This window comes from Bos javanicus, chromosome 2, assembly GCF_032452875.1.
Source record: "Bos javanicus breed banteng chromosome 2, ARS-OSU_banteng_1.0, whole genome shotgun sequence".
Taxonomy (NCBI): Eukaryota; Metazoa; Chordata; class Mammalia; order Artiodactyla; family Bovidae; genus Bos; species Bos javanicus.
The window spans coordinates 96,178,389-96,193,328 of NC_083869.1; the positions used below are offsets into that span (position 1 = coordinate 96,178,389).

The window sequence follows — 14,940 nt, forward strand, 5'->3', positions numbered from 1 at the left end:
CGTGAAGATGAGGTCCAGTTGTTCCTTGGACGGAATGGGCATGAGCTCCAGTGGCTTTCCTGGGGGTGGAGGAGGGGGAGCTGGGCATGAACTTGTTTAGGTGTGTCCTAGAGAGTGAGGCTCAGAGTCCACCTGCGGTAAATGTTTAACCAGAAGCACCTTTTCTGGTCTCTTCAATGTCTTTGAGTAGGTGAATTTCAGTGGGGCTTTTGAAAGGTTCCGAGTGGACAGTTGTGCCCGTGGTCTTTTTTGTGGCCATGAGGGCCAGCCCTGGGGAAGGTCATGTAGATATTTTCCATCACCTCTCAGCTCCCAGAGGGCTGCTGTCCTCACAGAGATAAGTCCCCTCTACTTTCACTCTTTGCTCTCAAAGTATGGTCTTCATGATCTTCAGGAATGACCAGTGGCCTTACCTACCATCTGGCACTTGTTTCTCTAATTTGGAGAGTGCAGTGGTGATGAAAGCTTGGGGAAAAGCTGGGATAGATGCTCTGTGTGGGAGCTGGGGTGGGTTTGTCTCAGATGAGAAAGAAATCATGGTCTGTTTCGGCCAATGAGGCCTAGAGCACCACATTTGCAATTTTTTCAAAGTTTCACTATATTTTTCATAAGCATAGGAAGGGCTGATGAGAATATTGAGGTTGAAGAAATCAGGAAAAAATGAAGTCTATAAGATTAATATTAAGAGCTATTTTATATATCTGAATCATTTTGCTGTATACCTGAAACTGACATTGTAAACCAACTACAGTTAAAAAAAAAAAAAAGTAAAAATCTTAAGAACTATTTCAAGGTCCCAGTAGCTCACTTTCAATAAAGTTTAAATCTTGACTTTGAATTAACATCCAGCACTCATCTTGGGCTTTCACCACCCCCGCAAAAACAGCATTTGAATGGAGTTGTTATGAGAGGAGAAAGTACTTTCTGCATTGTTTATTGAGAGAGAGATAACTTTATACATCAGGAACTGGTGCACTTAAATTATATGACAGATGACTGTAAAAACTAGGGGTCTTGTCCACAACACAGTTTCTTTTTTTTATTATTACAGTTATTGATATTTTAAAAAATGATGTAAACAAAACTATGGATAACTTATGCCCAAACAAAAGGCAATAAAATCCAGAAAACAGAAACAATACATATATAAGTTACAGTAGATATTACAAATAGCTCAACACAGAGTGACAGAGTAATAGCCCAAGCCCCAAGTTTTAGACAGTTCTGTACAGCATGAACAGAAATAAGGGAAAATGACATCTATCTGACCCAGGAGCGTTAAGAACAAGTTGTGCAAAGACTTCCGCACCCCACGTTCGATACTCTTCATTTACAACCTACACATTTCCTCTCTTTTTACTGTTCTCTAAAGATAGATTTTTTTTCCCCCCTTGAATGTTCTAGGATAGGCTACTCACAATAGGATCCTGAGAGGTGACCAAATCAGAACCTAAGCCTCTGGTGGTGAAAGCCTAATGTAATAGCTTGCTGGACTGCCCTCGCCACATAGAAATGCCTTCACTACAATCATCCAAGAGGCCTCTCACTTCCCACTTGGAAGACAGGTGGCAAAATAAAAGAAACCCTTTATACAGTAAAGGAAAAGAAAATCCTTGTGTTTGGGTAATTTTTTTCACCTGAAAAAGGCTAAGTTCACTGACTTTACAGATTGGAATCTAAATAACCAGTATAATTTCTCTACCCATTGGCCTTGACATCATGACATTCCCCTGAGTTTGGTTCATGGAAAGCAAGCAAGCAAGCAAAAGGAGTAATTTGAGAAACAGCATAAAACAGAGTCAAAACATTATGTGGTTGTGTTTTTTGTGTTTCCTGGGTAAGTGTCAATGGCGCCAAGGAGTGTTTCCACTAGTCTGCTCTGACAATGTGCTTCCAACAGGAACCCTTGTACTCATGAGGTTAAGGCACCAGGTTAAATGAAGGTGGAAGGTCTGGCATGTGCATGGAATATGTGGGCTCCGAGCGTGCCTGTGTCGAGAGCAGCCAGCAGGGAAGAAGCAAGGTGATCCATATTGAGGCAAAGGACCCTGCAGGCTTCAAGTGGGTCTGCTAGTCTAGACTAGAAGCACGAGGCAGTACTGTAAGGCACTCCTACGGGGAAAAAGACATGAATACGATGGTCAGTGTGAGGAGCCACGAGCCCCAGAGGTCCACCAGCCAGTTTACCAGGCCTGAACCTGGGCTCAGAACTGCGGCAAGGAAGGTCAAGGGAAGGGAAGTGAAGAGAGGCTGGTCTGCAGCTCAGCGGCCTAGGAGGGTATCTTATTGTGCTAAGAGTTGCCATAAGCGCCTGAATCTTCTACCTGGGTAACAACTGGCTTCACTGCAGACCTTCCTAACAAGAGGGCGTCTCTCTCTACAGGGAAAATCCAAACAAAACAGCAGCTGTCTCTTCACTCGGGGTTAACAGTGCCTTCCATTACCTTGGAGGCCACTGCAGGAGGAAAGGGCTCTATTGCATGATCCCTTGGAGCCCATTTAAAATAAAAGCCCTGACGACTGTGGGTGTGCTTGAGACGGTGTTCCACACTTTTCTTTTGACTTTTGTCAGTGACTTTTGACAATGGCTTGGGGTACTGGTACTTCACTGTTGAAACACTGTTTCCCATGATAGAAATCCCATTTGTCTGTTTAGATGAGCTGAGCAGGGCTTGTTCACCTGTCACTGGGTTCAAGTAGTGAAGTAGGGCAGTGAGTTCTACTAGACTGAGGATTGGAAGAACAGTGCAGAGGACACAACACTCGGAGCTGTTTTTAATGCCCAGGTGTTGGCAAGGACCAGGGAAGGGAAAACAGAGTGGTTCCAACAACTCAGTTCAGGCCAACGAGGGCACGTTCGCTTCGTTTTGCCCCAACTCTCTACTTTTCTCACATTGTCTTAGAGGAAGAAAAGTAGTAAGACAGGAACCTCAAGCAAATAAGGGAGCGGGGGGAACTGCACTTACCTCTCTTTACTGGGGGAAGTAAAAAAAATAAAAAAGAAAATCACCTTGTGTTGACTCCAGGCAGTATTAGAATCAGGAGCTGAAGATTTACTTCACAGTCTAGTTACTTCAGTCAAGAGCAGCCTGTCAGTGGAGGTGAGGAACACTGCCCCCACACAGCAACAGCAGCATTGGCTTAACCCTAAATTAGGAGCCGAGTGTATCTTGGCTTCCTCAAATCATGCCTCTGTTTGCAGAAAATGCTCAGTTCGGCTTCACACAAGTCCTACCCTGATGCAACGATTTACGTGTGGCCCTTTCTGGCTCATGGGTAGAGACAAAGCCACAGGTTTGGAAGTCATGCCTTTTTGAGAAGGCATGGGAAGAAACTATCCAGTGTCGGTGTGCAGTATGTACAGATGCACAGACAAAAACAGACGCTGGACCCCATGCAAGGGGACTCGCTGTAGCTTAGCAATGGTGGCCTCCGTGCAGCCAGAAGGAAGCCAGGCACAGTCCCTCAGCAGGGGTCTGAAGGACACCACTGGGTTGGCTGGAAACCACAAATCCCAAGTCCTAGCGATATTCCCTTCTTGGTGGAGGCCTAGTCTGGAAGAATCCAAAAGCGATTGCCTTCTCAGCTCATCAAATATTAAAGCTCCTAGAGAGATTACTCTTAAGCACAATGATCATGAAGACGACCATAATACCGTCCCCTGAAAAGGCAATGAGGCAAAGGGGGAAGATGGGAGTTTTATGTGGCTTTCACATACAGAGCTTTCAACTTGGAGAAAGAGCCACCCTGGAAAGAACATGACTCCCATCCCAGTTGACTGCTTTTTAAGTACTTTGCGGCCTTCCTGCTGCGGTGCAAACTGAGGTCTATTTTAGGAACCGGCTTTTTTACTGCAGGGTGAGATGCCAGCATTTCACCAGGCTTGGACTGTCCCACAATCGAGTTTCTGGCACGGTGAGGAGGGATTTCCTCAAGTGATACACCAGGGAAGGGGCCTTTCAAGAGAAAAGAGGTTCCCTGAAGTTGGCTGCCAGCCCTAGGAGATTAATGGGCCATTTTCTCCTGGGCTTTATGTACAAGATATTTAATATGGGATGAAAAATGGACCATGAGGGAAAGCAGGTATTAGCTTAGGTCTTAAGGAGGTGGTAATCCACAGATTTGCTTTCGTTTCGACAGTTTCTAAGTAGTGGAACAATTACCTACAGTGCACCAAGTAATTTGTTAGGGTCGAAAACAGTAAGGGCGTTCAGGTGTGCGCTAAGGTATCCTGGGTTGAAAACAGCAAATTTGAATTTTCGTGGCAGACCCAACTGCTAAGCCAGCTCTGCCCTGTCCGTTCATGTTTGGGGGTTGGTGGCTGAGTGTGTCATGTAGGCCTGCGGCTGGCACCGGCCAGGCTGTCGGGGTTCCACAAAGAGGAGGGAAATGGGCTGCTGGGGTATGCTTCCAGCTCTGGTAGCTGATGGTGATAGCACATTTATCATTTTTTTTCCCTTTCGAAAATAAGCAACAATGTGGGTGGGAAGTTCTCCTTAGAGGTTCACAGGGATTGCCACTATTCTGCTGGGCCTCGAAACAACCCTGGTAAAAGCCAAGGCCTTGGGAGCACAGACCCAGAGTATCAAGCCGACTCTCAGTGGGTCTGACCCTGGGGCCTGTGAGACAGGACAGGAAATTCTGTACATGCAGCCAACGTGCTAGAAGGGAGGAGATGGCCCTGTACTCTGGGTCTCCAATTGCAGTGTGCTAGGGATGGCCTTGCTGACAGTTGGAGTCACAGATACATTAATTACGGCGAAGGCAGAAGTAAGCTACAGTGACAGGGAGCTGGGGGCGGAGGGAGAAGGCACTTTGCCATTGGAGCACATCTGTTTTATAATAAGCGGGTCTGTAATTCTCTTGTGAAAGATCACGTTTTACTATCTTCTCTGAGGCTGGAATATATAAATACTGTATTTCACGAAGGGGAAGAGGAAAGGGGAGATGATCAAAGTTGTTTGCCTGTTTGCCAAGCGCTTGTTTGAGATTTTCCACCCTTTTTCTTTTGTGTGTAACAGTTTCTATAGAGTGGGGTGGGGCGGGGAGAGGGAGTCAACTTGTTTTTCTAAAAGTAAAAGGCACCGTAAGGCGTCTCATGAATGGGGCCCTGGCCTTTTAATAAGTTTTCATGCCTTGGCTACAGCTACTGTATAATCAGAAGATAAATGCATGAGTGGTGCTGAGCTATTAACGTTGAAATGTGTGGTCTGGGGCCAAAGGAATGGGTGTGGGTTGAGAGGTGAAATGCTCATACCCAACAGTCTGCACAGAAGTGAGTCTGAAATGTCACATCTCCAAATGAACAGAAGCATCATGAGCTGGGATTGGAGGGAGCCAGGTGTGGGAAAAGGAGCAGTGGGGTTAAATGTCCCATGGGCTGTGTGAACACTGGTTCTCTAGGTCCTGCTAGGAGTGTAGCTACTAAACCATGGAGGCTTTGAAGGCATCTGCTTAGAGGAACGATAAGAATCTTCTCATATAACCTACTGAGAATTGCTTAAATATAAGCTTATTTTTTGATTCTAGAAAGAGTTAAGGTGGAAGGAATGGGAGCCATGCTTTCTGGTGCCAAGCTACCTGCCATTTTGGTCACCGTGGCCACTGTGCTAAGAGGGTGCTGCAGAGGGAGAATACCCCCCTGCCAAGTGCCTGAGCAACTCACTCTCATTCTCATTCCTTATTAGCTTAGCACTTTGCATCTCACTTCACGGTGGCAATGATGCATGTGCGTGTATATATATATATTTAAATAATATTAGATTTAATTCCTTAATTATATTTGTCAGTTTGGTATTTTCTTCATAGTCTAAAGTTGGTACTGTGAAGTTCCAAGGTGCTCTGATTTTTCAAAACAATTAAGAAAGTATGAAAGCAGACGTGGTGACATTGACAAATGAAAGGTAGGAGTGAAAGGGCAATGAAGAACAATAAAAATAAATAAAGTGTAATGAATAGGTGGGAACTCCCCACACAGGATTCTGTAAAAAGAAAACTGCAGATCCTGTCTTGGAATGTGTGGACTCTACACCCGACCTCCTGGTCTACACACTGATGTATTTAACAATCCTAAGCAATTTCCTCCAGCCAGCACCATTAAAAAAAAAAAAAAATCATCCTGTCACCCCTGGAACTCCTGGAAAACTGCTCTTCAGAGCCATGTTTCCAGCCTGGCAAATACGGTCATGTCTCTGGGCGGGTGTTGGGATTCGTACCAGCAAACAGATGGACAACATGTAGGTTACTGAGGTCTCTTGTCAGGAAAAAATGCTTTCTGAGATTAACTTCAGAACAATTTAGCTCCTCTAATAAATTAAGGACACACGCTTTCTGTCAGAGGGAGCCTGCACTCCTGATTTCCAAGCTGTTTAACTCAGCTTAGGGGATCCCAGCCTTTGTGAAGACACGGAGGTGGGAGCCGGGACATGGGCTCCTGGAAGGATCCAGGAGTCACTGCTGTGTTTTGAAGCTTTTCTTATGAAACTTGATGATGGGTGCTTGCCTCAGTTACCTCATCCTCTGTGAAGGCTAAAAATAAATAACACAAAAATAACTCAAAGCACTCTTCTGGAGAAAATGCTTTCTCCTATGTCTTGTGTAATAAATAGCTCCTGAGAGCCCACAATGTCTGAACTATACAGCCTTGTGTGTAAACCATGTTTGGCTTGGGGGCAAAGCAGCTGAAATTCATGGCTAAGTGTAATCCCACTATTGGTAACCTCTTGAGCCACAAAGCTCCATGGACCTTTAAGACAATGACTTATACTGAACATACGTACAGGACGTATAGGTATGTGTGCATGTACATTTATAAATATATATATCTAGCTGAGGATGAGACATTAACTTCCCCCAGAGGGGTCTAACTGTCTAGTTTGGAAGCCACTGGGGCTGATGGATGGTTGAGAGGTCACCGCCCGGCCTTGGACTCCTGCTGAGTCAGGTGTTCTGGTAGGACAGCTCAAACATGTTGCAAGCCTCCTCCAGGCTCTCATCCATGTTCAACCTCCGCCAGAAAGACTTCTGCTTCATCTGCAGCTCTCGGCGGACACATCGCGGGCAGGGGACAGACTTCTCTTTGCATTCAGCGTGGAAAACAGCTCCACAGCTTTCACACCTGCAAGAGCCAACCACGGAGATGATGAGTAAGGTTGAAGTGAGCAGGGCAGGAGGCTGGAAGTCCAGACCTCTGCACAGTTCAGGTCACAGCCTTTTATTCCTGACCCCTCAAAGAGACGTGACTCATAGAAGTGGGTTCTTTCCTTTTCCAAAAGACTCAAAGTTGAATTTCATTTGAAAAACATGTGGTTTTTTTTTTTTTTCCTGATTAGAACTACCTAGGGACAGGCTTATGTTTTCTGGGTGAAGGGGAGTCAGCAGTCAGTTAGCGATTTTGTGATCATGGTTACAATCGACAGAGCTCTAGAAGCTCCATGTGTTAGCTTGACTGAGAAAGAAGTGGGGGTAGTGACTCTAGGGAAGTGACAGAAAATAAGAGTGGAGTGCCCTGCCAACTGAAAACACTCCCAACACCAGTGACAGCCCCCGTGTCACAGCTGTGAAAATGTGGCTCCTCACTTCCGCTAACAAGAGCCAAGCGGTTCCCTGTCACTCCCTACCTTTATTTGACACTTTGCAAAGTGTCAAAATGGCATACTTTCAATTTCTGAATGATAGACTGTGGTCTGTTGCTCTTTTGAGTTTTGTTTTTTTAAATTAGAAACTCCCTCAAACCTTTCTATAGCTAGCTTCATAACACACGTGGGAACAGTAAAGCATGAGAGAGTGGGGGAGAGATCTTGTTTTTTAAGAAAAACAAAAAACACACAAATGCTGTAATTTATAGAGAGGAGACATTCCAGGTGGATGATGTTGTTTGGCTTGGTGGAAGCCTGTAGGAGTCTAAATGGCTTGTTTTTACTGCAAAGCCTTTAATAATGAGTAACTGACAAGCTTCCCTAGTGGCTTAGATGGTAAAGATGCCTGCAATGCAGGAGACCTGGGTTCAATCCCTGGGTCAGGAAGATCCCCTGGAGGAGGGCATGGCTACCCACTCCAGTATTCTTGCCTGGAGAATTCCATGGACAGAGGAGCCTGGCAGGCTACAGTCCATGAGGTTGCAAAGAGTCAGACATGACTGAGTAACAGTTTTCTCACTTTCAACTGACTAGCACAACTATAGCTGCTCCATTGGGTGGCTTGCCAGTGAGGATTAAGTTCTCATCCTTCCTCACGTGAGTGACAACCTAGGACCTCATCCCAGGAGCCCAGGGAACTGGGCCTGTGTGATTTTGCTCCACCGGCAGTGTCCATGCAGGTTCAATGATGGCTGTGAAAGAGCCAGTCCTCAGGGCTCAGCCTTATGCCTCCTACTTTTCTTTGAGTTTCAGACCTGGGTGTGAGATGGTCTTTGGAGCACCACTCCCTGGCCTGCTATTGGCTCAGGATTCAGAAAGTTTGGTCAAAGGAGGATCTTCCCACTCACTCTGGTACCCAGGAGAGAAGGCAGGGACTTAGCGGGAGAGGCACTAGTGTGTGGGGAGGGGCTGTATCTACCAGCTTAAATCTGTATCTGTATCTATCTTAAATCTGATAAATCTGTATCTATCTGTATCTACAGATTAAAAGACAGAAGCTTCACTGTACCCAGTGGTCTCTACCTCCAGCTCAGCTATCTGGTCTAAATACTGCATAGCAGTGGTTAGTAGTGCAGGCAGGGTAAGATGGCCTAATGCCAATCTATCTTCAGATCACATTCAGCCTATAGGACTGCCATGGATGGAACTGTGTGCCCCCCAAATTCCTATGCTGATGCCTCAACCTCCAATGTATCTGTATTTGGAGATGGGGTCCTCAGGAAGTAATTTAGGTTCACTGGAATCATAAAGATACGTCCTGATCTGATATGATTTGTGTCTTCATAAGAAGAGAACTAAAGAGGAACTAAAAGAGCCTCTTGATGAGGGTGAACGGTGAGAGTGAAAGAGCCAACTTAAGACTAAATATTAAAAAAAACTAAGATCATGGCATCCGGCCCCATTACTTCATGGCAAATAGAGGGGGAAATGGTGGAAGTAGTGACAGATTTCCTTTCTTTGGGTTCTAAAATCACTGTGGATGGTGACTTCAGCCATGAACTGCTTCTTGGCAGGAAAGTGATGACAAACCTAGACAGTGTGCTGAAAAGCAGAGACATCACTCTGCCAACAAAGGTCCATATAGTCAAGGCTATGGTCTTCCCAGTGGTCATGTACAGTTGTGAGAGCTAGACTGTAAAGAAGGCAGAAAGCCAAAGAATTGATGCCTTTGAACTGTTGTGCTGCAGAAGACTCCTGAAAATCCCCTGGATAGCAAGGAGATCAAACCAGTCAATCTTAATGGAAATCAACCCTAAATACTCACTGGAAGGACTGATGCTGAAGCTGAAGCTCCAGTATTTTGGTCATCTGATGCGAACAGATGACTCACTGGAAAAGTCCCTGATGCTGGGAAAGATTGAGGGCAGAGGAGAAGGGGCTGTCAGAGGATGAGATGGCTAGATGGCATCACCGATGTGATAAACATGAACTTGGGCAACTCCGGGAGATGGTGAGGGACAGGGAGGACTGACATGCTGCAGGCCATGGGGTCACAAAGAGTCAGACATGACTGGGTGACTGAACAACAACAAGAAGGATAACAGAGAGCCCCTTCTCCTCCCCTGTCTGTACTCGGAGGAGAGGCTATGCAAGGACTGAGGCAGGAAGGCAGCCGTCTGCAAACCAGGAAGAGAGCTCTGGCCAGAAACCAAGCCCTGCTGAACCCTGACCTGGGACTTCCAGCTGCCAGCACTGTAAGAAATAAATCCAGTCTGTGGTATTCTCTGTAACAGCCAAAGCTGACTAAGACAGTGACCTTGAGGAAGTTACTTCACTTCCCTGAGCTTCAATTTCCTTATCTGCTAAGTTGGGTTTCCATTAACATGTACCTCGTCTGGTGCTGTGTGGCTCAAATGAGATCACAGATGCAGCGTTTGCACAGTTCCTGGCACCTGGTTAACACTTAATAACACAGCTGAGGCGGCTTCTTCCAGTGTCAGCAGCTACTTGCTGCCTTCCTGCAAGTCTTCATTTCAGCCTGATTTCACCTATGCCACCGTGGTGACCTGAGGGCACTCTGATCAACCCCGTCATTTCAGAGAGAGGAAACCTGAGGTTCTAAGAGGGGTAGTAGTTGTCTCACAAGGACACAGCAAGTGAAAGCCAGAGCAGAGACTAGAACCCAGGACTCCTGGCAGCCCAGCCAAGGCTTGTACCCGAGGGCTGCTTATCTAAGTGAGAGCAGTGCGTGATCACGGAAGGACATGTGGGGCTTCAAGTTAGAATCCTTGGGTCCAAATCTCTAATCTTTCTTTGAGTGACCTTGGGCATGGAATTTATATTCTTGGTACTCACAATGACTTCCTTCCTAGTCAGTGGGGTTCTCAGACGAAAACGGGTGGATGTATGTGGAAGGGCCGGTCAAATGGCAAGTGGTTCGAGGAGCAAGCAAGGGGGTACACCAGCTCCCATGGTGACACTGGCACCTGCCTTCTTGCCTGGAGCTGCCAGGCTGCCATGGTGAGGTCATCATTATCATCTCTCTGGCCTCAACCCCTCCCTCCTTCCCAGGAAGAGTGCAGGTGGGGAATGAAGGGCAAATGCAGGTGTCCTTGGGCCTCTCTTGTCTGGCCGGCTCCTCCCCGGTGGCCTTGTCCTCAGTGGGTCACACCTCTGTAACCTCCTACTACTGAAGGGAGATGAATGATAACTTTAATAAATTTCCTCCTTCCTGCCTCCTCGATCCTGCTGAGTTAGTCAGTGACTTACACACCTAGGGATGTTACCCTAGGGAATGACTGATAAGGAGACAACCGCTGGTTTCCTTCAGTACCACTCCCTGTCTCTGCTGATACCCCTCTCCCACCCCACTGTGAGTGGAGAGGTTGAGTCTTATCAGATACTTCTGGTGCAACAAACACCCATGGGGTGATGGAGGGACACCTGCTCTTTCTAGCCAAAGGTCACTAACTGGAAAATAAAAAAAGTGTAAGATAAAAAAATGAATGATTTCAAAATAGAACCAAGTCCTATTTTTTTTTAACAATTTGTAACCCAGCAGGCATCTTTTGACCTGTATAAGTGGATAGACTTATCAATGACGTTCCCAAATTCAGAGATTGTACTGTTAAATTCCCCCTCCCCACCCCCTGCCCCGATCCTCCCTTTACAGAAAAGGAACAAGGGCAGGAGAAGGAAGAAGAGAGACTCTCACATAAGAGTTATGAGGTCTGTAGTAAAAATGTAGTATGCAGTGTTTACTTACATTAAGTGTAATGTTTATTTACATTAAAAATGCAATATATAGGTATTAATTATAGGTATTCTCTGAGAATAGGACTTTACTAAAAAGAACCTTTCATGCTAAAAAGATTCACTGACCCCTTAGTTTTTACTGAATTTCTTAACTGTATTAAAAATACAAAATACAGTTAAACATAACTTTTAAGGAACATGTCTTTTATATAAGGCATAGCTACCAATGTATTTGTCTGGGCAGAAAATTGCTACAGATAATGAAAGAGCAGCGTCCCTTTGGCATTCCTCAGTGATACATCAAATGAAAGCCAGCACCTTCATTTCTGAGTCATCCAGTCCAGCAGTCAGCAGTGTTCTGGATTCTGCTGTGGCCCCTGGAGAACAAAGACTGTGTAGCCTCCCTTTGCAGTGTCGTGTCATGGAGGATGTGACTGCATAGACATATACTTGCTATAACCAGGGCCATGCAATAGATTTTCCTATTTTTTCTTGAAAGCATTCACTGCTTCACCTAATCCAGGGATCTCACCTTGGCGCTAGTGATGCATGGGACTTACGGTTCTTGTTGTGTTATTCTGAGCACTGTGGGCTTCCCAGGTGGCGCTAGTGGTAAAGAATCTGTCTGCCAATTTAGGAGACGCAAGAGACATGGATTCGAACCCTGGGTTGAAAGATCCCCTGGAGGAGCAAATGGCAATCCACTCCAGTATTTTTGCCTGGGAAATCCCACGGACAGAGGAGCTTGGTGGGCTACAGTCCACAGGGTCGCAAAGAGCTGGACACGACTGAGCAGAGACACCACCACCACCTTCTGAGCACTACAGTATGTTTAGTGTTATCTCTGGACTCTGCCCACCGGATGCTAGTGGCAAACCCTGCTCTTCCCGTCAATGCCTCCAGGCACTGCCAAATGTCCCTGGGGTGGGGTGGAGGGCAGGCAGTGGGAGGAAACCTTCTGGGTTGAGAACCATTGACTCAACCTGTCTGGATAAGGTATCATAGAGAGGGTACCCAGGGAGTACATAAACAGCACCCTCTCCAGGTAGAATGTGCAAGAATTTCCTGTGGGCTTACAGTGGCAACCCACTCCAGTACTCTTGCCTAGAGAATCCCATGGAGCCTGGTAGGCTACAGTCCATGGGGACATGGCTGAGTGACTTCACTTTCACTTTACAATCAAATTAACCAATAAGGTCCAGTGTAGTGTGTTTATTCACATCATTTTCACAAATAAATATTTTAATAATCATTTGATTAAAATAGCTGAAACTCACTTAGCATTAACCATCCTATGGTTTCTAAAATTGGTTTAGGCCATCATTTAAGAAGTCCATACCCATGGCACAATTCTGTGTATTGACTGTGCTGTGCTGTGCTCCGTCACTCACAGTCGTGTCCAACTCTTTGCAACCCCCTGGACTGTGGCCCACCAAGCTCCTCTGTCCATGGTGATTCTCTAGGCAAGAATACTGGAGTGGGTAGCCTATCCCTTTTCCAGGGGAACTTCCCAACCCAGGAATTGAACTGGGGTCTCCTGTGTTGCAGGCAGATTCTTTACCAGCTGAGCTATCAGGGAAGTCCATGCATTGACTAGCAACCCTCAACTTTCTATCAGCTCACTTTGATTTTTCCATTCTCCCCAAAGGCCATCTTGGTGACTGACCCTGCACCACATTTATCCCCTCTTTGGCCAAGAACTTCCAAGGTATTTCTCTGTGGTGTTCCTTCCTTCTTTGAGCCCTATCTAAGCCATCTAGAGAACCAAAACTAAAGACTTTTCTATTTGCCCCATAAAATAAATCTCTTTTACCTAATTGTGAAGCAGTTCAGTTTCAGTGACTTCTGCAATGGAAAGGAGACCAGTAAAATATCAGTGAGGCCACTTACTGCAGAAGGGAGAGCACAGTGAGAGAGAGTAATCCTGAAATCCTGTCCCTAGTATCACTGGGATCTTGGAGAACTTACTTCATCTCAGAACCTCACTTTCCCCAGAAGGCTATGAGAAAGCTGGATTAGATGGTATTTAAGGTTCCTTACAATCCACTCCAGTGTTCCTGCCTGGAGAATCCCATGGACGGAGAAGCCTGGTAGGCTGCAGTCCATGGGGTCGCACAGAGTCGGACATGACTGAAGCGACTTAGCAGCAGCAAGGTTCCTTACAACCTGCAGATTTTGTGCAGGGGAAAAAGAGCTACTCTGGGTTTTATCTTCTTCTTTCCAAACTTCCACGGCCCCAAGTCTGTGGATGAATGAGTGGGAATGTAGTCCTGCTGGTCCCTTCTCAGAAAAATCTCAAACTGACAAGCTGGGAATGAATGAGCCTTAACATGAGATGAGCCTTAAAGTGAAGAGTGAGATTTTAAATGTTATTTGCATTCATTAGTCAAGTGATGAAATAGCTGATATGTGCTAGTACATACAGCTCTGATCATCAGGAATTTGGCCAAAAGAGTTGACCCTGCCCCTTCAAATAAAATTTCAACTAAATATTAAGGACTTCTCTCTAAGTTTTCTCTCAATCTTCATCAGCATCCCTTTTCCCCAAGAAAAATCCCCAGAATTGTTAAATGTTGCGGGGTTTTTATTTTGTGGGGGTGAGGACTGGCTAGAGGCAGGAGTCATTCACCAGCCTGCACGGAAGTACTTACTTTTGTGTTTTAAACACTGGGACAGCCACACTGGAGAGGACCGGGTGCCGGTCAGTACAGTGTATGCCAGAGGATGTGTGAGGAGAAAGGAGTAACTCAAGGTTCGAGTCTGCGGAAGCCCTAGGGGTCAATACCATTAATGACTGGTGCGCCCCTCGCAAATTGGTCCCCTTCCTTGGAATGGGGCAGAGGAATATCTCCACCAGCTAGAGGAAACAGAAATCTCATTCTATGTCTTAATAAAGGCATCATCAAACGAGACTCTATTGTTGTTCAGTCGCTAAGTTGTGTCTGACTCTTTCCAAGCCCATGGACTGCAGAGGCTCCTTTGTCCTTCACTATCTCCTGGTCACTCAAAGTCATGTCCATTGAGTCGGTGATCCTATCTAACCATCTCATCCTTAGCTGCCCCCTTCTCCTTTTGCCTTCAATCTTTCCCAGAATCAGGGTCTTTTCCAATGAGTCAGCTCTCCACATCAAGGGGCTCAAGTTTGGAGCTTCAGCTTCAGCATCAGTCCTGATGAATATTCAGGGTTGATTTCTTATAAACAGCCCTAAAACTTGGCTTACTGACCTACAGCAAATGAAAGAGAGGTCCAGAACCTAGAAATTGAGTAGTCAATTGCCAAGAGATTGGACAGACAGGATGTTCTTATTACAAGCTATCAAATTCAAGAAAACTCACCTGTGACAAAACTAACAGAACTAAATATGTGCAGGGGAAAAGGCTTGCTTCTCGAATACTATGGCAAAGAAGCAAGAATTTCTGGCTGCTGAGAGTTTCCTGTTCTGGAATGCTGATGATGTGAAACCAATTAGAGACAGGCTGATGATGGCTTTGTCTGTGCCCTTCCAGCTTCTAGCTGCACACAGGGAGGTCACAGGAAGCCGCTAGAGGCCTCTGCCCCAGGTTGAGGTCACCGAGATGCTTCTACTCTGTGCATGTTGGGTTCCTC

At 45.9% G+C, this 14,940-nt stretch overlaps 1 protein-coding gene across 2 annotated transcripts in view; it reads right to left on the reverse strand.

Annotated features, from left to right (window-relative positions):
* Window positions 1–918: 918 nt before the first annotated feature.
* Window positions 919–14,940, reverse strand: part of PLEKHM3 (pleckstrin homology domain containing M3) — a 223,198-nt gene continuing 209,176 nt past the window's right edge. For both annotated transcript variants that reach the window (XM_061382958.1, XM_061382967.1), the window contains exon 8: window positions 919–7,117. In XM_061382958.1, coding sequence (XP_061238942.1) covers window positions 6,940–7,117 — 178 coding nt within the window. In that variant the 3' untranslated portion in view covers window positions 919–6,939. The remainder of the gene's footprint in view (window positions 7,118–14,940) is intronic.